At 40.4% G+C, this 24,272-nt stretch overlaps 1 protein-coding gene across 2 annotated transcripts; it reads left to right on the top strand.

Moving 5' to 3' along the window:
- The first annotated feature begins 2,575 nt into the window (after positions 1–2,575).
- On the top strand, positions 2,576–15,799 carry LOC311061290 (T-cell differentiation antigen CD6-like). 2 transcript variants are annotated; one of them, XM_084079865.1, is made up of 15 exons: positions 2,576–2,722; positions 3,658–3,690; positions 5,867–5,929; positions 7,713–8,000; positions 8,140–8,454; positions 8,786–9,100; positions 9,826–9,891; positions 10,320–10,472; positions 10,805–10,921; positions 13,086–13,208; positions 13,414–13,482; positions 13,909–14,016; positions 14,357–14,434; positions 15,102–15,176; positions 15,376–15,799. In XM_084079865.1, the coding sequence occupies exons 1-15, from the start codon at positions 2,629–2,631 to the stop codon at positions 15,483–15,485; spliced, it is 2,007 nt and encodes a 668-aa protein (XP_083935991.1). In that variant the 5' UTR covers positions 2,576–2,628; the 3' UTR covers positions 15,486–15,799. The 2 variants fall into 2 exon arrangements, with proteins under 2 accessions (XP_083935991.1, XP_083935992.1); XM_084079866.1 differs by lacking the exon at positions 3,658–3,690.
- The last annotated feature ends 8,473 nt before the right edge of the window (positions 15,800–24,272 follow it).

Here is a 24,272-nt window from a genome sequence, read left to right as displayed (position 1 = left end):
ATTTAAAAACGAATGTGATTTGTTTATTGAGAAATGTAGATTAATAGAAACGGTTTGAATGCTGCTAAAATTCAGTCTATTATATTTGCATTTCATATGAGACTGCATTTGTTTAAAAATGTTTAAAAACCTAATTCATAAAAAAACACTAAGAAAGTAAAAACAATATTCACAAGTGTTAAAAAATATATGTAAAGCATTTATATTTGCATTTATTTCATGTGCATTATATTTACAACCTTACAACTACACACCTGCATAAGCTGTACTGCAACAACAAAAACTAAACTAAAGAAGAACTAAAAGGAAAACCAAAGTTGTGGTCATTGTATGAGTGAAACCCAGTTAAAACCTCCTATGGACTGTACAATCCATTTCAAGCGGGTGAAACTGCAAATATACTAAATAGCTTGACTGTGTGTGTGTGTGTGTGTGTGTGTGTGTGTGTGTGTGTGTGTGTGTGTGTGTGTGTGTGTGTGTGTGTGTGTGTTTTCACGTATCCTATTAGGGGTGTGCCGATATATCGTCCCGCGATATATCGCGATACGTTTTCGCGACGATATGTATCGTTTTGGAAAAAAAAAATATCGTTTTTGAATTTTTTTTTTTTTTTTTTTTTTTTTTTTTTTTTTTTTTTACAATCATAATAATCAGGCATGCAAACGGCCCCGAAGTGAAAAGAGTGACAACATGTTTTTTTTTCGGGTCAGGTGTCATACTATTTGGATTCAAAACGGCTATTGTAGCTGAAAAGCTACAAGTTTGCATGTCTGAATAATGCAAAAACAGAATTATTTGTTTGCATTTTCTTTTTTTCTCCTCCATATATTTTCATAATAAAAAAAGTGCGTATCGTATCGTATCGAAATCGTATCGAAGTTGTGAGCCAAATATCGTATCGTATCGTTTCGTGAAATTAGTGTATCGGCACACCCCTATATCCTATACAAAAACACACTTTTTCGGTTTGTTTGTTTTTTAAGTTCGTTTTTGTACCTAGGCCTACTTTAGGCTACTTGACCGCCAAGTTTACACGTTTTCTTTATTCTAGCAGGGATATAGCCTTAATTGTACGTACATTTCTTATTTTGTGTTTGTTTTTATTTTACATTTTAATACAATTGGCAATGTAAATGTATTTTTCCAATGCCAAAAGCCCCATTGAACTGAATTTTGAGAGTCCAACTACATATCGCTGTCAAACACTCTGTCCACCAGAGGGTGCTGCGGCTCAACTACATCATGTACACATCCACGGTCTTCAACTCATATATAGAGTTAAAATAAGCTTCAAATGGGGAGAAGGGAAGTTGTTTTCCATTTTCGCATTATCTTTTCCATGATAATTTCGATAATTTTGCATTAAGCAAGCTAATGTTAGAGGGCCCCTATTACTAATAATATTTCTAATTCTGTCCATTGCTGCCTTCCATCCAGTTTTCAAGACATATAACCATGCGTCTGGATTTATCGAAACTAAGGATGAACAAGACACAGTCTGTGTCTCAGTGTAAGAGAGCAACATTGGTGACTTTTACCATCTGGTAAGTAATAGACGTATGACATCCTGACTAAAATTATAATAACAGTAACAGGTCAACAGATGGCATTTTCAAGGGGCTGATAGCCTGATACTGATGGTGAAAGGGATGATAAGGAGGATTATGGCCAATATAATATTTAGGTATTCCCCAATATTTTCACTCAAATGCTTAATTGACTAACTGAACAATATTCAACATAGAAATGTACACCAATTGCTTTTTCATGCTGAAGTTCAGAGCATTTGTTATTTTGACAATTTGACATTTTGGTAAGTATATTATTGCAGGGCATCATAATTATGCACCATCCTTAGGGCCTATATTGACAAAATGTCATATATGAACTTAAAAATAATGAATTGTAGTCTATTTTGAATTTGGTAGGGAAGATTGGGGTTAGTTGCAATAGACCATAAAATATTTATATTTTCTCCAATCAGAAACAAGTCACTCACTTGGCACTGTTACCCTCACTTCCATTGAAATAATCAACCATGATGGCATTCACCTCAGCAGATGGCATCCATGAGTTGTATTCTGCCTAGTTACATTACTTGGCTGACACTGTCTATTCTGTCTGTCAGCCATGTCACTCAAATCAATAGTAAATAATTTGGCTAAACAAAACTTCTCTGAAAACTGTTACATAGGCTATGAGTGCTTCATGGCTTACAGGTTTTTAGAAATTGGGTCAAATGCAAAACATGTTATTTTATTACGTTTACAACTGACCCCAGTTTTCCTTTCATTTATTTAATTTTCATTAACAACACACTAATCAGTCCTTACTATTCACACGTTGTATTATATGTATGTTGTTCATTATAACATTTCAAGTAGGCCTAATAATTCCAATGTATACATTTGGGTTGCATCCTGATACATTAGCAGGGTGTCAATTAGAGATGCATGGCCTCATTTCCTCTCTTGCAGTTGTAGCTCATGCCATATGGGAAGTGCTGGATGTGATATCATAAAACAACACACAATAACACAGGAAGCCACAGTTGGTGGTCGGCAGCAACTAACACTTACAGTATCTTAACATAATCTTAACACTCTAGTTGGTTTCAATTGTAAGGAGATGGAGAGCAGTTGGAGACCTTTTATCTTAATTACCCACAAAATGAAGCTGATTAATTTTATTATGATTGTCCAAGTGGTCTATCATTGTGAAGGTAATGACAATTGGTTTTATACATTTTAACATTTTGTATTTTAGAGGCATTCATTAATGGTTCATTTGACAAAATTTGATTCTGTGTGCTTGTGGTCTAATTTAGAACATCATTTTGTAATGCTATATGCAGATATTTGTGTATCTTGTTCTATTTCCTTAAAATAAATTATCCAGATAATTTTAAATCACCATCATGTATGTACTGGCATACATTTGAACTTTTACATAAAATGTTGACTCATACAGTATGAATTATGAATTTAAAATGTCCAACTATATATTGTTTTTGCTATCGCTATTCAGAATGAAACTTAATTAGCAGTTATACTATATATTGACAATAATGTCATATGAATAATGCTCCTCTATCAATTAGGTTAAGTTACAGTAACTTGTTCCTCTTCTTCTTTGTGAAGTTTTATCGTGGTTGGAATCCGTAATAGTTGCATTGCTGCCACTTCCCTTCCCTTTAAATATATTCATTCACATGTTACAGTATTTCTATAATATTGTACAGCTCAGTTTTATGGAACAGCAAGAGAGATTAATGAAACCTTGAATGATGGAACAATTTTTAAGGAGGCTATAGAGTCCCCAGGGCTTTACCAGCATATGTGTACATTAATTTTCTGATGCCAATCTGTAAGCCCTACATTGATTTAAAACTTATTTAGGTGTAATATCTTTAAAAGTCTGTCAGTCTCTAATTCAATGTAAATGCTCCAACTCCAAATGTCACCTGTTGGAATCATGGTGGCCGGTTTAAGTACACCTCCTGGCATGAGTCAAACTAATTAGACTCAGAGCTAGTTGTAACTACACACCTGTTGTGCATCGAGCTAATTGATGCACACAGGATAAATGAGCCATCACTGCATCATGTCTTGTCTCTTCTTATTTCCTTGTGGCACTTACAAGTACTTTACAACTCAGGCAAAGAAATTCCGAATCCAGAACAAGTTCCATGTAAGGTACACATGTAAGGTCAAATGATTTGAGGTTTGTCAGAATGAAAGTGTCTTTCCAAGTTCCCTTTGTTCACCAAAGCTTTGCAGTTGTTGCTATGAGACGAATAAAATACTGATGACAGCACTTTATCCAGATATGTATACTAAACATATGATTTGTGGTTTGTCATGACATGAGATGTCTTTCCAAGTTCCCTTAGCTTTGTTCACCCCTGCTGCATTGTTACTAATGAGACAAATACATTTCCCATTCCAAATGTAGCTGTCCCAGAGATGGACAAACAAATAAAAATAACACAGACCAGTTCTGTAGAAGCATTAAAATACTGTATATGACAGTAAAATTGAATAAAACCATGTTTTTTTGTTTGTTTGCACTGCATGTCCTTTTAATGGTTTGTTAAGCAACCGGACGTCGATCTCGCTCCAATATGGCGGAGGCAGAGCTCTACTGGGCGCTGGCATAGGGCGCTGGTTGTTGTAATGGTTCTGGAACCACCTTGAGTGGGGTCCGCTCATAATTCCGACATCCCATTATTCCGACCATTAGGTTAGTGTGAGGATAGGGTTAGTTGTCGGGCCAACTATTTAGATTAGAGCTAGTTGTAACTACACACCTGCTGTGCTTCGAGCTAATTGATGCACACAGGATAAGTCAGTCATCACCACATCACATGTCATGACATGTCTGGTCTCTTCTTATTTCCTTGTGGCAGTACTTTACAAGAACTCAGGCAAAGAGGTTCCGAAACCAGAACAAGTTTCATGTACGTTACACATGGTTTGAGTCAGGCATGGCAAGCAGGAAGATGGTATTTGAGAATAAAGAACTTTGAGCTAAGAACCTTAATGACTGTCATCTGTCCTACCTTTGAGCCTGTCAATTGGATTTTACCTTGAAAAGAATCATTCTACCTTTGTGCCATGATATACTTTGTGATGTTTTACTACAATTTGTGATTCCTCATTTGAGTAGTATAAAGCATAATATTTTACAATATCAAAATGAAATGTATATGTTTATTTTGGAGGGACAGCACATATGAACACCACACTTATAATGCAATGTAAAAACGCCGGATTTAGCAAGAATGCTACTTTCCATCCGTAGTCCCCATACAAAAAACAAGCAACATCACAAAAAGAGCACATATAAACATTACTAAGTACAAACCAAAGAGAAAAAAGCAACAGTAAAAAAGGCCTAGTTTTTACCTAAAATACCAGAGACTGGTATTTAAAAATACAAAAAATCACATGTTTGATTGTCCATGAACCATCCTTTTAGTTGGACCTTACAAGCTGTAAAGGACACTCTTATGTTATTTGTAACAGAGTGAGGTCAGGTTGTGGCCTGACCTCACTTGAACGGAAAAGGAATTTTGCGTAAAGGCTGTGCGTCTAGACTGCACCTCACAATCCCCTCTGGTGACAGCCCTTGTACTACCGAGCTGTTAGGGGCTTGAGTGTCGTGACTGTCGTCACACCTGTGCAAGACCAATTTGTGTAACAGTACTCCATGTGAGAGAAGATCATACAGTGCAAGTACGTCCTGGTAGCTCCAACTGTTAGAAAAGGCCTAATTTGTTTGACATTTTGCAAGTTAAAGTTGACAGTGTTGGAGATTTTCTTGATGTCATGTCACTTTTAAAGGTTAGGGTTGAGTCCAGGATGACTCCGAGGTACTTGAACTATGTTACCAATTCAAGTCCCCCCCCGCCTCTTTGTGAACATCATGCACACAGCCTTTTTGGTGTTCAAAAGCAGGCATGAATCAAGGAGCCAGTCTTAAACACTGGTCAGCATCCTGCAGCTGAGTATAAATGCTGTTACTTTCAATATGTTGGTGGTGTGGTTTTATCCACATTGCATGAATGCACTGAATACCATTTTACCAAGGAAGACTCTTGGTCAAGTGGTTATTTTGAAGAAGTCCCACATGTGGTGGTGCACCCATGCGGTCGGTGATGTGTTAGAGGTTTACCATGTCAGACATTACAGTACATGGCATTGTGCTACAACAGCCTGCAACCCTCCAACAAATCACACTTCAATAGCCACTTGACTCATGAAGTGATGTCAAAATGACATTGGTTGTGAAGAGTTGACTTAGTGGCTGCATGAAGTGTAATTTCCCTTGTTTAATTAATCATTTAACCCCACATCTCAAACAGGCCAAACTACCCTTCAGATGGAAGGAGATGGTGATCATGCGACGCTAAATGGTGAATTTAGTGGTAAGTGATACATTTGCTCTATCAATCCACTGTAATAAACTAAAATAATATTCTCTCCCATGCCTATTCATCCCGCCCAAACACAAAAGCATTTGGTGCAGCGCTTCAATCTGCTTGCATTTAGTTAAGCCACAACCTGACCTCACTCTGTGCAGATTCAACCTGTAACTGTGTCACAGGATGTGGAGGAGGTTGGAGAGCAAATGCAAGGTGCAAGTGAAACTGAGATATTGTAGCAAGGCATGACCTCGGTGCCGCAACCTTTGGCATGTAATGCAGCATTTTGCAGTGATTACGCTTAAGGGGTTTTTCACTGATATTTTCCCAATGCACTTCGACTGCATCAATGATGATGCTGAACACGCGTTCACACGCACACGTGATAATAGTTATTGTCCATCACGTAGGCGTGCCGACTCAGCAGAGCATGAGGCCGAGGAGGCGTGCCCGAGCGCCTCCAGGCGTGAGTGCCCGCGCCCACCGGCTGATGGTCTGCTAGTCGGATCAGCGCCGTCCGAGTCGTAAACCGATAGGGGGAGAATAGATCTTTTCATGGGTTACTATCCACGACACAAATGTGTGCATATGTGCGCACGCTCGTGCCTGTGTGTGCATGTGCGTGCGCGCGCGCGCGTGTGTGTGTGTGTGTGTGTGGTGGGGGGCTCTAGTGTCTAGTGTGGCTTGCATTGCCCTCTTGTGTTGGTTCTACAGAATTGCCTGGGGGGTGAAAACGAGCGCTCCTTTTTCAATTTCCCTGTAACATATATACTACATGTATACACACACATGTTCAGAATCAACTGTCTCTCAAATAATGCCACACAACTCAAAATCAAGTCCACTCCAGACCCTCTAATACAGGGGTTTTCAACGGGGGTCCGTGGACCTTTGGTGGTCCATGGACCACTGGTGGCCCGTGAAGGTATTGCATGTGGTCCCTGACCATTTAGTAATGTAGGAAAGTGAAAGTGAATATTTTCTTCCACTTGGAACAGTGCACTAAATGACCTGGTGACCTATGATGATGCATGAATGTTGTCAGGTACTGGGTAGTGGGAGGTCAAGAAATTCCACCGAAAATCTCAAGAAGGGGAAGTGTACCGGATTGCCTGGTTGAGTCATCATTATGAGGAAATGTGCCCATATAATCGCATGTGTCTGCTCACTCATACATAAGATACAAATCAATATATAAGTTAACATGAGTTTAGTGGAAGGTTGGATAAAGTAAGAGAATGGAATAAGGGTAACCGTGGGATAGGAATAGATCAGTGGTTCTCAACCCTTTTTTGAGCTCTGGACCACTTGCAAATTCTTCAGTTAAATAATGCCTGAGCTTGATAATTGAAATAATTGATGATTGAAATTTGTTTTAGTATCGCGCAACAAATTAAATCAAGCCATTAACGGTCATTATTTAATAGCAAGCTTTTTCTCCCACACCACGCCTATTAATTCAAATAATTTCTTACATTTGATGGACTTATTAAATATAATTTTAATACATTTAAAAAAGGTATTTTATTTATGTATTTACATTTTAAAACATTTCCCCATGGACCACCTGCAGGCCTAATTATGCCATGGATGGACCACTAGTACGGTAGTCTGGACTATTGGTTGAGAAACAGTGGGATGAATAGACATGGGATGCATAGCAAGTGTTACCAAAGCACTAATCATAGTCCATATCCCCACCCAACACAGTGGTCCCCAGGTTGATTTGTAGTCAGGGTGGTGGTCCCTGAAATAGCATTAAACTCGTCGTTCTATTTCTCCACAGCTGCTGAGTCACATGTTGTCCTACAGATCATCATCAACAAGTGTTCTTGGTCTCTTAGTCATGGAAGTGGTGATAGTGTTTTGTTGCCACTTACACCGGAGACCAGAGACACACTGACTGAACAGATCTGCCATGATCTTGGCTGTGGTGGATTTAGTAACCTGAAGGAAAACATCTCATCAACCAATGCCACCTGCCTCCAGGGTTGTGTGCACCAGGATCGTCAACTTCTGAATTGTTCTAAGACCATAGAAGGAAATTGCACTGCAATCTCGAAAGTTGTTTGTGGTAAGGATGTCTCTTTGTGTGTTGCACACTGCTTATCTGCTAAAGTGGTTTGCATGTGAAATACGGCTATTGATTACAGACACATGCCAAACATAAAGTGATTTGGCCCATTCTCCCTTACTTCTGTGTGTGCCCACAGACCACCAGCTTGTACGGCTAGCAGGCGGAGTGGACCGCTGTGCTGGTCGGGTGGAGCTGTCAAAACAAGGTCAGTGGGGAACAGTGTGTGACGACCAATGGGACCTGAGCGAGGGTCATGTGGTCTGTGCCCAGCTCGACTGTGGCTATGCCCTGAATGTGACTGGGCAGGGCGGGTCCTTTCCCCAGGGCAGTGGTTCTCTCTATCTGGATGAACTGAACTGTACTGGTGCTGAGGGGAACCTGTGGGCGTGCCCAACTGTAGAAGAGAGCCATGATTGTGGGCACAAGGAAGATGCTGGGGTGGTGTGCTCAGGTAATGTATACTCCCCCACACATAATTGTAATACTTTAATAATGTACTGTAAAATGCAGGCAATGCGGGTTCAGTTCGAAGTTCATTTATACAGACAGAACAATGTTATGAGAACAGAGCCATGTTTTACAGTATAGGTGTGCATGGATGAACCTTTTTTAAATAATAAAATACATAGATTGTTTTACAAGGCAAAAAATATATATATAATTCCATAGTATAGACAGACAAGCAAGCAAGCATATGTTTGGTATGTTGATTCTTGTTTAATGGTCTTATCTTTCTAAAGTATCTCCCTATTGAACTCCTCCTACGGTACGTCTGTGTGCAGAGATGAGAGCGGTGAGGCTGACTGGAGGCGCTGATCGCTGCTCTGGTAAAGTGGAGATCCACCGTAACGGAACTTGGGGAACGGTCTGTGACAACTGCTGGGGTAAAGAGGAAGCCTCCATGGTGTGTTCCATGTTGAGCTGTGGGGAAGAGGCACAACAGTACAAACAGTTCCATCCGCCCTTGACACACAACAACCAATCATTGTGGTTCTATATGTGTGAGAACGAGCACAAGGATCTTTGGGAATGTGCGGAATATGTCAACAACAAAATCCTCTGCCGCGACTCTAAGGCAGCAGGTCTTATTTGTACTGGTTAGTATGCCAGTTGGTATGTTATGTTACATAATAACTCTTGTAAGTTGTACTGTGTTGTGAGCTAGTGCAGTGGTTCTCAACCTGTGGGTCGGGATCCGCAGGGGGGTTCCCACATGATTTTAGGCGGGGTCCCCAGATGACATTGAAGTGACAATTTAATAACTATTAAGACCTTTTTAATACCTAAAGAAATGAAAAAGTAATCATCAACTATACTATAAAAAACTAGTCAAACATTGGTCAAATTGTCACATAACAAGAAAAAGGCAAACATTTTGAAAATAGCCGATCTACAAGCTCACAACTGAGCTTGTACAGTAGATCTGCTATTTTCACAATATTCATCTGTGGGAACTGAGTCAAACTAAATGTAATGCCTCAGTTCCTACAATTCCAAGTGCGGTGGCGGTACCCTGTTCAAATATGATTATTTTGGGCGGTCTCCTGTTCAAATATGATTTATCTTGGGGGGGTCCCCAGTTCAAATATGATTATTTCCGGGGTTCGCGGCCTGAAAAGGTTGATAACCACTTAGCTAGTAGACCTGCTATTTCCGGTGTGCGACACCAAGTATAAATCAGTCGGAGATGACAAAATTCACTTTACTGCTCCACAGCTTGCTTTTGAGTACTTGTGTGATGGTTGCCGTTGTTTGCATTTTTCCATTATCCAACTAAATATGGTGCACTGATTTCTGCATAAATCTCACATTCATCATACAGGTTCTCTTGGGTTTGCTGTAGTGGCCACCACACCTGATACATCATTAATAACCACTTGGATGACTGGTAAACATTTTACTTGCCTGAACCATGTCTAATAGAATTAGTACCTTTTAAACATTGTTCTATCCTACTTTGGCAGAACCAAACAAATTTCAACTAATTTTATTTTAGACAAATGTATTCTCATTTTGGTATACTGCTTTTTTTTACGTTATTCCTCTGTTATTGACAAGCTAGCTATAACTATTTTCCTCCTATGTATATGAGAGAACTCAGATTATAACTATTTAAACACCACCCATCTAGTTACCTTACCCTATAAGTAAGATGAACTGGGCCTGTAAGCTAAGTAATAATGTTAACTATTAACTACTCATGGACCCAGATTTGTAACACCATGTACTAGCTTGATGTCTATTATAATTTACAAGCATAATAAATCATTTTATGATTTGTGACCTGTTCATTTATGTACTGTGTATCTCTCCCAGCTGACACAACTACAGACCGTCCAATTGAAAGCTGGTTTCACAGTCTCGCATCCTTGTCTCCAGAGATGCTCGGATGCATCACATTGACATTTATTCTCCTCATCGCTCTGATTGTAAATTTTGTGCTGTGTCACAGTCACAGAAGAAGAAATGGTTTGTCCTTCTGACTTCCACATGAACAATCTCACCACTTTGATTGAACCTCATGATATGTTATGTTATGGGCTACTAAGCACTATATTTGAGATAAATACACTTCTCATGAAACCATGAACTACTTTCAACCTGGCGTCCCTATTTTGGGCATGTCATTATAGGTGAAAATGTTCGACCCCAAAAATGTAAAGAAATTCAAAATTTTGACTTTGAGTACAGACAAAATATATAAATTGGTGGTTTTATTATGAAAATAATTCATTTTTTTTAAAATATTTTTGAAAATAGCGGAAATATCAGATCAACCATGTCCATTGTTTTTGCTGTAGCTCACATAGTTCAACAGAGACACACCAGCCTACAGATGAGCCCTGTACATCAGGCTAATGACTACCGAGAACCCGTTGACCTTGTCAAGGTCACTACCAATCCAGTGGAGGGAACTGGTGAGTCAATGATGATGGTTAGACTTGATAGACTTTACAATTTAGGCATTTAGCAGACACTCTTAATCCTGAGCGACTTACAGTAAGAAAGGACAATACCAAGGTATAGAAATAGTAATGTATAGAAATAGTAATCTAGGATCATAGGTAATGGTAATTGGTGCTGTTCATATTGAAACGATGGCAGGAAGCATTGCATGCGAAAATCCTGATTTATAGAGATCTTCTAGATCAGGGGGTTTCAACTGATTGTGAACCAGGGACCACCACCCTGACTAAGAATCAACCTGCATGGGGACCACTGTTGTGATCAAGCCAAGGCATTATTTAACTGAAATATGCTAGCGGTCCAGAGCTCAAAAAACGTACTTTATCCATCCTTCCATTAAACGTATGTTAACTGATATACTGATTTGTATCATGTATGAGTGAGCAGACATAAGATAAGCAACTAAATACATAGTAAACTAGAAAAAGTGCTCCTCGGAGCACAAGTCTCCGCCAGCAGACTTGTGTTGGGAATGTTGGGAATGTTCTAATTCTTATGTTCTAATTAGAACATGTTACTGTGTCATAGTAACATGACACAAGTGTCCTATCCGTGTCCTATCTGTCTGTTTTATCCAAACCTTAGTTGGATAAAACTGGTATCCCCACCTGGAGTTACTGTATAACTGTCCTATCCGTCCTGTCTGTATAAGTGTCCTATCCGTCCTGTCTGTATAAGTGTCCTATCCCTCCTGTCTATGTAAGTGTCCTATCCGTCCTGTCTGTGTAAGTGTCCTATCTGTCCTGTCTGTGTAAGTGTCCTATCCAATTGTTACAGTATCCGCCATTTCTCAGCCATTTTGTGATTATTCCTGTCTTACCTCACTTTGAAAGAGGCAAAGACTCTTCCAAAGTGACACATGTATTTATAGCCTGTTATATGTCACTAGCCAATCAGATCACACTATTTCACCGTATTGTCAAGTGTCACGTGAGGCTCGACCAATGTTTGCTTGGCTGACGGAAAGTGAAAACAAACTCTCCTGGCGGAGACAATAATAAATTGTATAATAAATGATATGATAAATTAAATAAATCCTACATTACCTACATTAAAATGCATGGGGACCACATGCAATACCTTCACTGACCACCAGTGGTCCACGAACCACCTGTTGAAAACCCCTGTTCTAGATAAGTCTTTTCAAATAATATGAAGACAAATTACATTGTTCACCATTGGTATTTACAGAAATTTCAAATACTGTAGGATAGACAATTAATGAAAATGTGTGTAGTTATGTAATCATTATCAAACTACATTGTTTTGATAAATCACAAACATGGTATGGAATTGTATAAAATCTGTGAAAAAGTAGTTTTTTCACACACAATTAGTACCGTAATTAGTATTCTCTCTCTCTCACACACGCGCACACGTTTGGGGCGGTGGTGGCCTAAAGGTTAGATGAGCGCCCTCGTTCTCGGAAGGTTGCCGGTTCGAATCCCCGGACCGGCAGGAGAAATCTGGGTGGGGAAGTGAATATTCACCACTTCCCCAACACCACTGAAGTGCCCTTGAGCAAGGCACTGAACCCCAACTGCTCCAGTGGAGCTGCGTAGTGGCCAACAGTATAAGACTGTGGTTGTACTAGTCAGCTCCCAGGTTTTAATGTGTCTGTCTGTCTGTGTGTTTCTATGTGCAGGGCGTTGCTGAAAATGAGCACTTGTGCTCAGCTACTACCCTGGGTAAAAAAAAAAAAAAAAAAAAAAAACACACACTCTTATTTCCTTTCCTAATTCCTATCTATCCTATGTGATCTTTCCTGGGTTACAGGAGGACGTGTCAGTTCTGCTGCATGACTCTAACAATTAACTGCTTAGTTTGGGTCACATCACTGCTGATTTAAGACTGTAAACTTATTCTGCTGTTCTGCTGGTAACCGGAACGCTCACCCCAAATCACGCTCGCCCCCATTTTTGGAGCGGGCCGCTCGCCCGAGCGACGTACCACGCCCTGCTTGAGCGGAGTGGGATTCGCTCAGTGGGATTCACTCCCATGGAGATGAATGTTCTAAGTGTACCTGTCAATTTAAACTTGTGTGCATGTACTAACCATCTATAGTCACCTCATCTAGTGATTTAATTTTCCCCCCCTCGTTTTTGTTTTATAAAGTCACTTCCGATCCCAGACATCTTTGGACCCAGCTTAGTAGCGCTGACAGCACATCACTAGACACAGACTATGAGCAATGTGACCCAAGCAATGAACCATCTGTCCACTTATCCACCTTTCGGAGTGAGCTACATTATTTTATTTCCTTCCTAATGTCTGTTTGTTTTTCACCTACTTTATCATCTTGCTACTGTGTCATCATTTTCAAAAAAAAATTGTTCTTTCCAAAATTATACCTACATTATATTAGCTACTGGTGCTGTGCTTTGTGTGTCTGAACGCCTTAGCTTATCCCAATTAAAATTAAGATGTGTCATGTGCCATCCAGATTCGCGATACAGACAGGACACGAGGAACCCTTTGACAGCTTCGGCCCTCAACAGCCTCTCTGAGGAAGGTAAAGCCTAGTTCAGGCTAAAGATTTGCGACTAGACTGAACAGTTTTAAGCCCGATTCATATGACAGTGTCTCGCAAAAATAGTCGATCTACATGCTCACAACCTGTTGTGGAAGCTACACGTGGTGACCTTGTAGACCTGCAATTCTTGTCGTGCTTAAATTAAGCGTTAGAACGTTGCATCCGAATTACCCCTGGAGCAAGAGCTACAGTTTCTGTCAGTCAATCAGATTAACAAATGTAAAAATGGTGAATAAGTCGTTGTCTGTATAAATAGAAATAGAAATTTAGATTTTCTGACATCCCAAATCTAAACAAAAAATCAACCTGAATGACAAAGTTAATTCCACGGTTTGGTATAAATCATCAATTACATCTTAATGTCATATACTGTGTATATATACAAACATTATGATGTCCTTTCAGCTGCTGAGGCCAGAAATGGTGTGCCTGGATTCCTCACAAGTCACAATAACAGTTCTCTGATGGACGACTATTCTGGAGTTTTAAGAAATCCAATCCAAAACCCAAGTGGTAATATGTTTACCCCCATATCAAAACCATATCAGCATACATTATACGGAGAAACAACAACCATAGACCAATTATTTGTTTACTAACATTGAGCCTGGACGCACAGGTGATTGTTTCACGCAATCAATTCCCAACCTGTTTCGGGGTGCACTGGTTTCAGCACACCCCAACCCCCTCTTGTGTGTGTTGGCTAGTGAGACGCGTCCTAACGAGACCTGATATAATGGGTTTCGTTGCGCGCATACTGGCTGCACGCAGCCAGTATGACGTCGTCTGTTAAGGGGTCTATTGGTTGACTGATAGTATAACCACAGACAAACGGTATTTGTTTTTGTTGCAGAGGACTCATTTGATTCGTCCAGTACCTCCTCTGGGGAATGCTATGAAAACGGAGATGTGGCGTGTATGGAAACTCCTGGTAAGATTATTTTTCTATCAAATCACACACAAAAATATGTTTGGGGTTCCGTGGGATGTGTCCAACAATCTGCAAAAACATTCTTAATGTTGTATTCTTTTAAATGCTCAAATATATTTTTTAATGCTTCTTTTCATAGTTTGTATCTTTTGGCAGTGCTTTATTAGCCATTACTGCACCTGATAACATAAACACTTGAACCCCCCCCCCCCACACATACGCATGTACACGCACGCACGCACGCACGCACACACACGCGCACAAGCGCACACACGCACACACAAGCGCACACACGCACACACACACACACACACACACACACACACACACACACACACACACACACACACACACACACACTCTCTCACTTTAATGTTAGCAGGGGGAGTGTAGCTGTTAACCCTCTGAAGTAAAGGTTGTCAGGATTGGGCCTGGTTAATCAATTACCTCAAGGGGAGGTTTGGGGAAATAATCTGTTAGAACACTAAAATCATGACCAGACCACACCGTCCACATATATGATTGCTGAATCTTTCAAACAAGTTTTGTTCAGTTGGTCATCGTGCCATTGGGGATCCGGAGCTATTTGACGAATTTCCCTGTCAGGCAATCAGTAAACATCCAAACTTAACATGATGGGTTGTGAATGTGTGGATTCTCTGTGCAGGGATAACAGAAACACCCAGCTTCAACAATGACCAGCTCCACTCCGAAAGCCAGATAATTAACTGTCAGGATCCAGGTGAATAAACGATTTATGTCATCTAATAAACAAAAAAAAAGTCATTGTGAAATTATTTTATAGTTTCTATTTATAAATGTGTTCATGTTTTATTTACAAGTGCTCCCACTATTATGTGTTTGAGCTTGAATTGATCTGATTTTATTTCCTATTTCTTTTTTGTCTTTGCATTTAATGATTGTCCTGTGCCAACTATTAGGAGTGACAGATGAAGACAGTGAACAGGGTGACCCACTGTATTCTCCTGTGAGTCCTGATTCCAATGATTCCTCCACAGAAGATGACTATGACGACATAGGACAGTGCTAGCAAACAGTGGAGGTAAACCCACTTTGTGGATATAATTATGGGATCTATGGACTCATAGTGACATTGAGGAAGCCCAGAGGAACAACTTGCCATCTCTGTTTTGCTTTTACATGTGCTATACAATCTACAAACCCAGTAAGACTCCAAAAAACAAAGAGTAGTGATAGTCGCTTCATGTACAATTCTCTTATAGCAGTTAACTGAACCAGTTCCAGTGTCATGGCAATAGTCATATGTCATTGGATGTTTTGTGAATAATAATCATTCTATCGTTACCAGTGTTCTATAACTTTTTATCTATTAAAATACAGTAGTGCATATATTGTAGTATCGGTCATTTGTTCTTTATCTAGAAAGAAACCCTAACCAGAAGGCCTAGATTCTACCAGAAGGTGGCACTATAAGTCAACAGTTCCCTGCAGCTTCAAGCACTTAGCTGGGAAAATGTCCCCTCATGTAAATAACAGAAATAGCTGGTAAAACCATGAAATATTTAACATACCAGCATTTTAAAAACTGTATGGGGGTGGTCCGGTTGGTGGATGTGTGGGTGGGTAGGGGTGAAATCAAAAGTACTTAAAAAAGAAAGAAAGAAAAGAAATAAGAAGCTTTGAAAGAGGAGCTTGACAGTGACTGGGTCCTGACTGAGAGCCAACATAAACCGTCACCATGGCTTGAAACCAAACCTGGCACCGGCCGCTCCTCCGCATTGTCCATTACACATCTGCAGCCCAGCAGCTGCAGAGTATCAGCCCTGCGTCTGCTTGGATGATTGCACGATCCAATGTGATGACTTCGTTCTTTTTTTGGGGAAAAGTAAATATGACAAATTGATTCAAAGTTTCTTTTTTTAACCACTTAAAGGGATATTTCACTTTCAAAAAAACTTTTGGTCATTTTATGGTCTACTCAGGCTTTAGTGAGCCCTCCAGACCGTTTTTAAGTTGCTTTATTCAGTATTTAGATATTTGATATTCATTTTACCAGCCACGCCCCCTTCCTATACAAACCCATTATAACTTAAAACTCAATTTTTAACCTGTTTAACCATCAAAAACACCCATCCTTGGTTCTGGTGACTCACCCTGCCCTCCTAATGCGTGAGGGGGCCGTGTTTTTTTGATTACTTTTTTCATTTATTTTTAATATATATTTTTTGTATTGAATTTTTTCATTTTCCAAAAAAAAATATTAAAAATAAATGAAAAAAGTAATCAAAAAAACACGGCCCCCTCACACATTAGGAGGGCAGGGTGAGTCACCAGAATCAAGGACGGGTGTTTTTGATGGTTAAACAGGTTAAAAATTGAGTTTTAAGTTATAATGGGTTTGTATAGGAAGGGGGCGTGGCTGGTAAAATGAATATCAAATATCTAAATACTGAATAAAGCAACTTAAAAACGGTCTGGAGGGCTCACTAAAGCCTGAGTAGACCATAAAATGACCAAAAGTTTTTTTGAAAGTGAAATATCCCTTTAAGCCCTATTTTATACTTTGGCTGTTTGAAAATAGCGGAAGAAATTTTGGAAAAGTTTGGAACATTTGTTACATCTTAAGGGAGGTTAGATGGTAATGGTGAATCTTAGATAAACAGTGTTAGGTTTAGTTGATGGCATGTGAGAGGTCGTTGTGATGATGCATCAGGCCAAAAAAGTCTGGTGAGGAGGAATATGTAGGAGGCAAAGTAGGAGGAAAAGAGGGAGGGGGTGAACCCATACGTCTCACTCGTCCTTTTTCGCTCACAGCTTTACATTGAGATAAACAGATGAATTAAGCGACCGATCGTCTTATGAAACCCAATCTCTCTTAACATGCCAGAGAGCCGGGTACGTTCACCAGCCCACCCACCACTTAACGGGAGATCTCATCTCAAGGCACGCAGTGTGATACATCACAGACGCTCCCCGCACTCATGCTCGTGTGCTGGGTTTACTTTCATTTGATTCCGCGCTGACAGGTTGATAAAGAATTTTAAAGAACTGCAGATTTACGGCAGCGACTCAACATCAAGGGAAAGAAATTAAGTACTGCAGTATTTCAAGGAGCTTGTAGTATTCCAGGGATCAAAAGATTAGACCCTCTCTGTTTTACTTTATTCATTACATCAATTACACACAAAGGATTACAGTTCTATAAGTCCATAAGTTGCTTAGTGTGTCTAAACAATAGATCCTGCCCTGTTTTGAACTTTTGAACTCTGGTTTGTACAAGAAGTCTGGAAATTATGTAGGGCAGGTAATGTCTGAATGAAGAAAATAAACAATATATGCGCTACAGAGACCAATACAGTTTGGACTATACAAATAAAGATAAACATACATGTATTGATCATATGGGCTGACCATAAGCTGTATAGGAATTCTTGAGAGTGTTAATAGGTGAACAGGGTTTTAGTGTTAGTCGGCGCAAATCCCAAAAGTCTTGACTTAATGCTTTGGCGGTGTTCGTTGGTGGGGTGGCCGGGGGGGGTATTTTATTTTATTGGAATATCTATCTATCTGTCTGTGATTAGAATGCCATCACCAAAGTGTCTGCAACCTTTCAAATACAGTTATCTCTGGATCATTACTGATATTTCAAAGCTGAAGCAGCTTGGTCATTCTATTAAAACAATGGGAAGAAAACATGTCTGCTACAGTAACATGGTTATATAGTCAAAGTGTCTTACTTCACTATGACCGTACTCCTTTGGCTCTTGAATTATCCTTTGTATTGGCACCCAACACTGATTGTCGGGAGTAGGTTCTGGGGTGGACTATTGCCAAAATAAGCCAGTGAAGTCATCCGTTTAGGTAGAACCACAGATGGTGGCTACGGACTCAAGTTAAAAAATCCACCGCAGCTCATTAATCAAAACATTTTCTTTGGCCTGGAAATAGCCAAAGATTTATACAAAAGTCATTACATTCGACCAGTATTTCTCCCTGCCTTCAATGCAGATCAGTAACCACTGATGCTTGAATTAGCCTGGCACAGCTATAGTTTACTGTAGCTTTCACTGCATGTTGTAAAATGGCTTTAGTGCATGCTGGGCTGGCTCTCGGCTGCTTTGGTGCAGCCTGGGTAATAGTGTTGATTACTTATCACTCATTAGGTTGCTTTCACTGCTACCACTAAGCCCTCATCAGGAGGACTTGGGCCAAGTGGCTGAGTAGGGGCCCTGATCCAATTCACCTTTTAAGTTCAGTGGCCCTATGTGGGTTTCCATGGGTCAGTGCATTGCTGTACATGCTGTGTGCGCTCTCGGAGAGGCCCTCATTACCTCATTTCCTGTGACTACTGTACCAGACACGTATTAGAAACCACGGGGTGGTTATATAAAGTTTACAGTGTTTATCATACACCGAAGAAGACGGAACTCTCGAATGAAATGCTCAAATTCCTTCGTGCCGGCAACTTGGGGTTTATTTGAGCCTGTGAAGAAGAGAGGACTAGAGAGGAATTAGACTTACTTAAACGTTGCTTTGTTTTTTACAAGGCACCTTTATAAGTCTATATAGAGAAATGAAGCCCAACTTGAAAGGCGTCCTGGCAGTGTGATGTTTAGGTCATTAACCTTTCTCCTTAGCACCTTGCTGCAGTTAACAGTCCCTGGCTGCCTGTCCACCAAGACACATTCAGTGGCCCACTAATCAGGTCAACACCCAAGAATTAAGCTATGCTTTAAACTTGGTCAGTGGTGCTTGGAGACCATAAAGAATACTTCCGTTTGAGTGTCAATGGAGCCTGTGGTGCTTAAAGCATTATTTATGGGAGAATACATTGTCTGTAGTCAGTGTTAACCAGTCTGGTCACCGGGGGCCAAAAGGTCACCTAGACTGAAGAGTACAAGACGTTTCAGTGTCTGTGAATGATTTTGCAAGATCTCTATGCCATTATTAGAACTTAATTGGAAAGATCATTTCAGTGGCAGCAATTTGACACAAACACTGCCAGGTTAATGATGCATAGCTACAGTATTCAAGTACCAATGTTTTTTTAAAACAAGTTCCACTTCCGATTCCCCAGCCCGATCCAGAGTAAGAATTTATGGTTGCGTGTTCTTGTTTGTTTCTGACCAGATGGACCAAGGTTTATTAGTGTGTAGTGCATGTTGGACACTGTCACACTAACATAGAGCTCTGTGTGGCAATCACTCATTCAGGGTCAGCGCCATCAATCTCACTCCGCAGTGAATAGCAGATGGGTTGCCATAAAATGACCCTGATTGTCGTGTGCGGTTCTCAGCGGAAGAATTTCACTTTAAAAAAAGAAAACTAAGGCAGGCATGGAAACAAACTTGCAGGTACAATATAGTGTGTGTGTACGTGTGTGTGTGTGTGGCCCTGTTGTCTTTATCACAGTAGTATGAAACGACGTAGGTTACTCTCCACATGAATGTCAAGAAGACAGATATCTGAATGTTTATTGTACATTATGATGAATAATGAGATTCTAATATGTCCATAAGGCAACATAACATAATAGGGTGACAAAGCAAATAGAATTAAACGTGGTTATAAAATGGGAAGACTTGAAAAGTTTTGACCCAAACCAGGAACATTCATACACCACTGTTTAAGTTTTAACATACAGGTGAGCTGACGTCATTTGTTACTGGGTGAAATAATTACACCCAATCAAGCGTCAGCCCTATGTATGGACTGAATCAGTGGACTGACATGTCAAGTGGACTGTGACGTTTGGCAGAGCTGGGCAGGCGTCACTAAATCAGAGGACTTTTAGCTTGGCAAAGAAATTAGGCATTTAGGGGGTTTCCAGTGCTGTAGAACTGTTCTGTAACGTGGGTCAATGTAATTCTGGACCTGTACCAGCCCCATTAAGACCGATTTATGGCCTACTTCATTGTACAATGGCGTACAGCAGACCGAAAGTAGCCGGTCTATGGACTCACAGATGCAACGCGTTGTGAGCTTATAGATCTGTTATTTTCCGTCGAGTACGTCACTACATTTCTGATATACAGTATGTAGCCTATATATATATATATATATATATATATATTAGTACATTAAGGCATAACAACAGTCATTTCTATTTTATTTTAGGAAAAAAAGAGAGCAGGTGGTGTGCCTGTGCGGCGGTGTTTCGCACAGAAAATAGCCGATTTACAAGCTCACAACTTGTGAGCTTGTAGATTGGCTAGTGCGACACCACATGCAAAGTATATCAAGCCCTTTACAGCCATTCTTTCATTTAAAGCTTTTTCCCCCACACTATGCCTATTAGTTAAAAAACATTTCTTACATTTGTGGGACTAATTTTGATACATTTAACAAATGTATGTACGATTTCTTTCAACCATTTTACATTTCCCCATGAAGTACCTGCAATTATGCCATGGATGGACAGAAACAGTGCTTTAAGTACCAAATACTTTTGCCTCACATCCATAGAAAACCAAACTGTGAGCACAACATGAAGGGAAGATCATCGTTAATGTCGGGCAGGAACCTTTTAGAAACCCTGCGGCCAAGCCAGAGTGCGTATGACAGGGCACACTGGTGCAGTGGACAGAACTCATTTGGCAGAGACGGCACATGGAGCCAGGTGAGGGCTCTGCGTGGGTATGAGTCACCCTCTGTGGCAGCGGTGGCCTAATGGTTAGAGGGGTGGCCTTGATACCGGAGGGTCCCTAGTTCGATTCCCCAATTCATCACATCGATCATGAATCACCGCTGAATAGCCCTTGAGCAAGGCTTCCATGCAGGGTCCGGCTGGAAACAAGCTTCGTGCTTAGTCCGACACCCTGGGTAAACAACAAACTTTGCTTTACTTTGCTTTACCCACATCGTTACGGCAACAGAGCATCGTCATTTGTTTACCTGCCCAAAGCTGGGCCATAAATGAATGGCTCTTAACAAATAATGTAACTCCCATCAGAATGGGAGTCGAGATCACCTTATTTGCCAAGTAGCAACAGCTGTGCAGGAGTCTCTGTGGCATTGTTGCAGGAACATATGGACACGCATGCAGTGCGATAAATAGCCTACTGTACATACATACATGTGTCCACATGCATGTACTGCCACACATGGGACTGTGTGTGTGTGTGTGCGCTCGTGTGTGCGCTTGTATTACGATACTTGTGAGGGCCAGATGTCCCCACAAGTATAGTAGATATAGTAAGAAATAGACATTGTGAGGACCTTTTTCCTGGTCCTCACAAGATAAATGTTTTTTCTTATTTATGTTTTTATGGTTAAAAAAGATGTGGGGAGTGATAGGCTTACAAATAGGAAAATATTTGGGGTTAGGATTAAACATTTAGAGGTTAGGTTTAGGTGTTGGGGTTGGAGTTATGCCTGATTTATACTTATTTGTGTGCCAGTGTTGTGCACCAAAAATAGAATATCTATAAGCTCACAATAGCCGATCTACAAGTTGTGAGCTTGTAATTCGGCTATTTTCGGCAGGGTGTGTAGGGTAAAAAAAATGATGTCCTCACAAGTATATTAATAAACAAGTCTTTGTGTGTGTGTACTGTATATATTGTTCAGCATTTGATCATAATGTAAACTGCAACCAGGCATCAAGCATGCAGGGGTGCATTAGGGAAGCAGTCAATGATTTTGTACTGACTCGGATGGACCTGCATGAAAGACGTGGTGAATATTGTGTAGCGCGGACGTGGTTTCCGAGGCTGAGGTGGCGTGAAAACAAAAACGCAGACAGTCTCACCTCAGCCACAAATAAGGAGAGAAGCAGCTGTGAGAGAGAGAGACCAATGTGGTCAGCATATTCTTGATTCCATCCACGCTGCCTAAGAAGTGTGTCATCTCTCACAATGAGGTCACTGTAAGATGGATGGTAGGTGGTGCGTAGATGACTGTTTGAGTGAGCTCAACTAGTACCGCGCTGAGGAGGGTAACTGTGTGTGTGTGTGTGTGTGTGTGTGTGTGTGTGTGTGTGTGTGTGTGTGTGTGTGTGTGTGTGTGTGTGTGTGTGTGTGTGTGTGTGTGTGTGTGTGTGTGTGTGTGTGTGTGTGTGTGTGTGTGTGTGTGTGTGTGTGTGTGTGTGTGTGTGTGAGTGAGTGAGTGAGTGAGTGAGTGAGTGTGAGAGAGGGAGAAGAAAGAGGATAATGGAATGAGAATACAAACAGGCAATGACAGAGAATAGGGGAAAAGTAAAAGAAAGAAACAAAGAATAAAGAGAGAAAAAGAAAGGCAGTGAGAGAGGTAGGGATACAGAAGAGAGAGAGAAAGAAAGAAAGAGACAAGAGACTGTGTCTGGTCTCCATGGCTCCAGCTTAACCCCTAGATTCTCCGCATTCCAGCCCAAAGTCAGGCACAAGTCTCGCCGCTGGTCCGTTTAAGGTGATTGACGTTATTTGCTACCATTAGGCACTACTATGTAATTGACCTCTGACCCCTCACAAGCGACCTGTTGAAACAGCTTTAAACCAGATCGCCTAATCTCCATGGGAAAGCCCTCCATCGAGACTTAAGGCCCTAAAAGCGATCAACACCTTAAGGTGAAGGAGGTGAGTCCAGGATCACTGGTAGCAGAACTCACCTCCTCGCCCACTGAGGCGATCAAGACAATGGCAACCATAGTCTGTTACTATGAGGCTTCCAGTTTGAAATATCCATCTTTATGAGAAATGTGTTGCAGTCCTGGAGAAGGGAGAGATGACCTCTTTATCATTATGTTGGTTGATTGATTGATTGATCGATTGATTGATTGATTGATTAGAATTTAATCTGCCAAGTGGGAAATTCAGGGTGTTCCAGCAGAGTATAGATTAAAAGTAGAAAATGCACAGTAGACAATAAATAGTAAATACAGTACTAAACCATATAATAATACATAGATGCAATAAGACAGACACACACACACACACACACACACACACACACACACACACACACACACACACACACACACACACACACACACACACACGTCATTCAACCCTTGTATTGTGGTGGGACATTTAAAAGCACCTTTTTAGCTGAATCATCTTCATCCAACAAACTATTTTAAAACAATACTTCCATCAGCCTTAGCGGGGGAAATGATGTACAGTATGGAACTTAAGAAATTAAGCTTAGGCTTTTGTGACCTCATTGCCAGATTTCCTCTTAATGCTGCCTACTTCCAGATAGACCTTCAGAAATATGATTGACAGCCTTATCACAGGCCAGTGAGTGAACAGGGGAACTTCGGCCAACCTGCTTTATTAGATGAATACATGAGTTGTGGGAGGTCCGCTTGCCGTGGCGTTGGTGCCAATCCACAGTGACCTCTCCCAGGCCATGTGCTTCTCAAATCCAAATATGAAAAGTGGCTTACAGATTGAGTAGATCAAAACAAGCTTTCATCATCCCCCTGTCGCACTGTGGCTGTTTCTGCGAAAGAGGCCTGTTCAGTTTAGCAGTGGAAAGCCACATTAGATGTAAACAGTAAACATTATCATCGTTGAATTAAGATAGATTAACATTAAACATTGAAGATGTACCTGCACTTGATCTAGTTCTTGTATTTTATATCATTGGATAACATTTTTCAGACTGGTTCTTTGTATTTGTTTATTTATTTTCCTGACACAATTCTACAAAAATCATCCAAATACACAGGGCATATACAGCAAGTTTTATTATACTGTAGCTATTTAGCTCTCACTATTGGTTGCTGTAGTGTAAATCATAGTGATGCACAATGTGAGTGTTCTTTTCACTCTGAGAGTGAAAAAAGGGGTCTGTTATTTCACTCATATAACTATATAACTATATAACTATAACACTCAGGACGTTGCATTGTAGGAAATTAACCTCGTTTTCCAAC

The sequence above is a fragment of the Gymnoscopelus microlampas genome, assembly GCF_963454915.1.
Source record: "Gymnoscopelus microlampas genome assembly, chromosome: 15".
NCBI lineage: Eukaryota > Metazoa > Chordata > Actinopteri > Myctophiformes > Myctophidae > Gymnoscopelus > Gymnoscopelus microlampas.
This window is presented reverse-complemented; position numbering and strand designations above follow the sequence as displayed.

What these genes read in the sequence shown, in the direction of transcription:
- LOC311061290 (XM_084079865.1), top strand. Translation starts at nt 2,629, where the DNA reads ATGGAGAGCAGTTGGAGACCTTTTATCTTAATTACCCACAAAATGAAG. An exon ending in AATAACCACTTGGATGACTG is followed by an intron (nt 9,892 to 10,319) that starts GTAAACATTTTA and finishes TATCTCTCCCAG; the next exon opens with CTGACACAACTACAGACCGT. An exon ending in GGCGTGTATGGAAACTCCTG is followed by an intron (nt 14,435 to 15,101) that starts GTAAGATTATTT and finishes TTCTCTGTGCAG; the next exon opens with GGATAACAGAAACACCCAGC.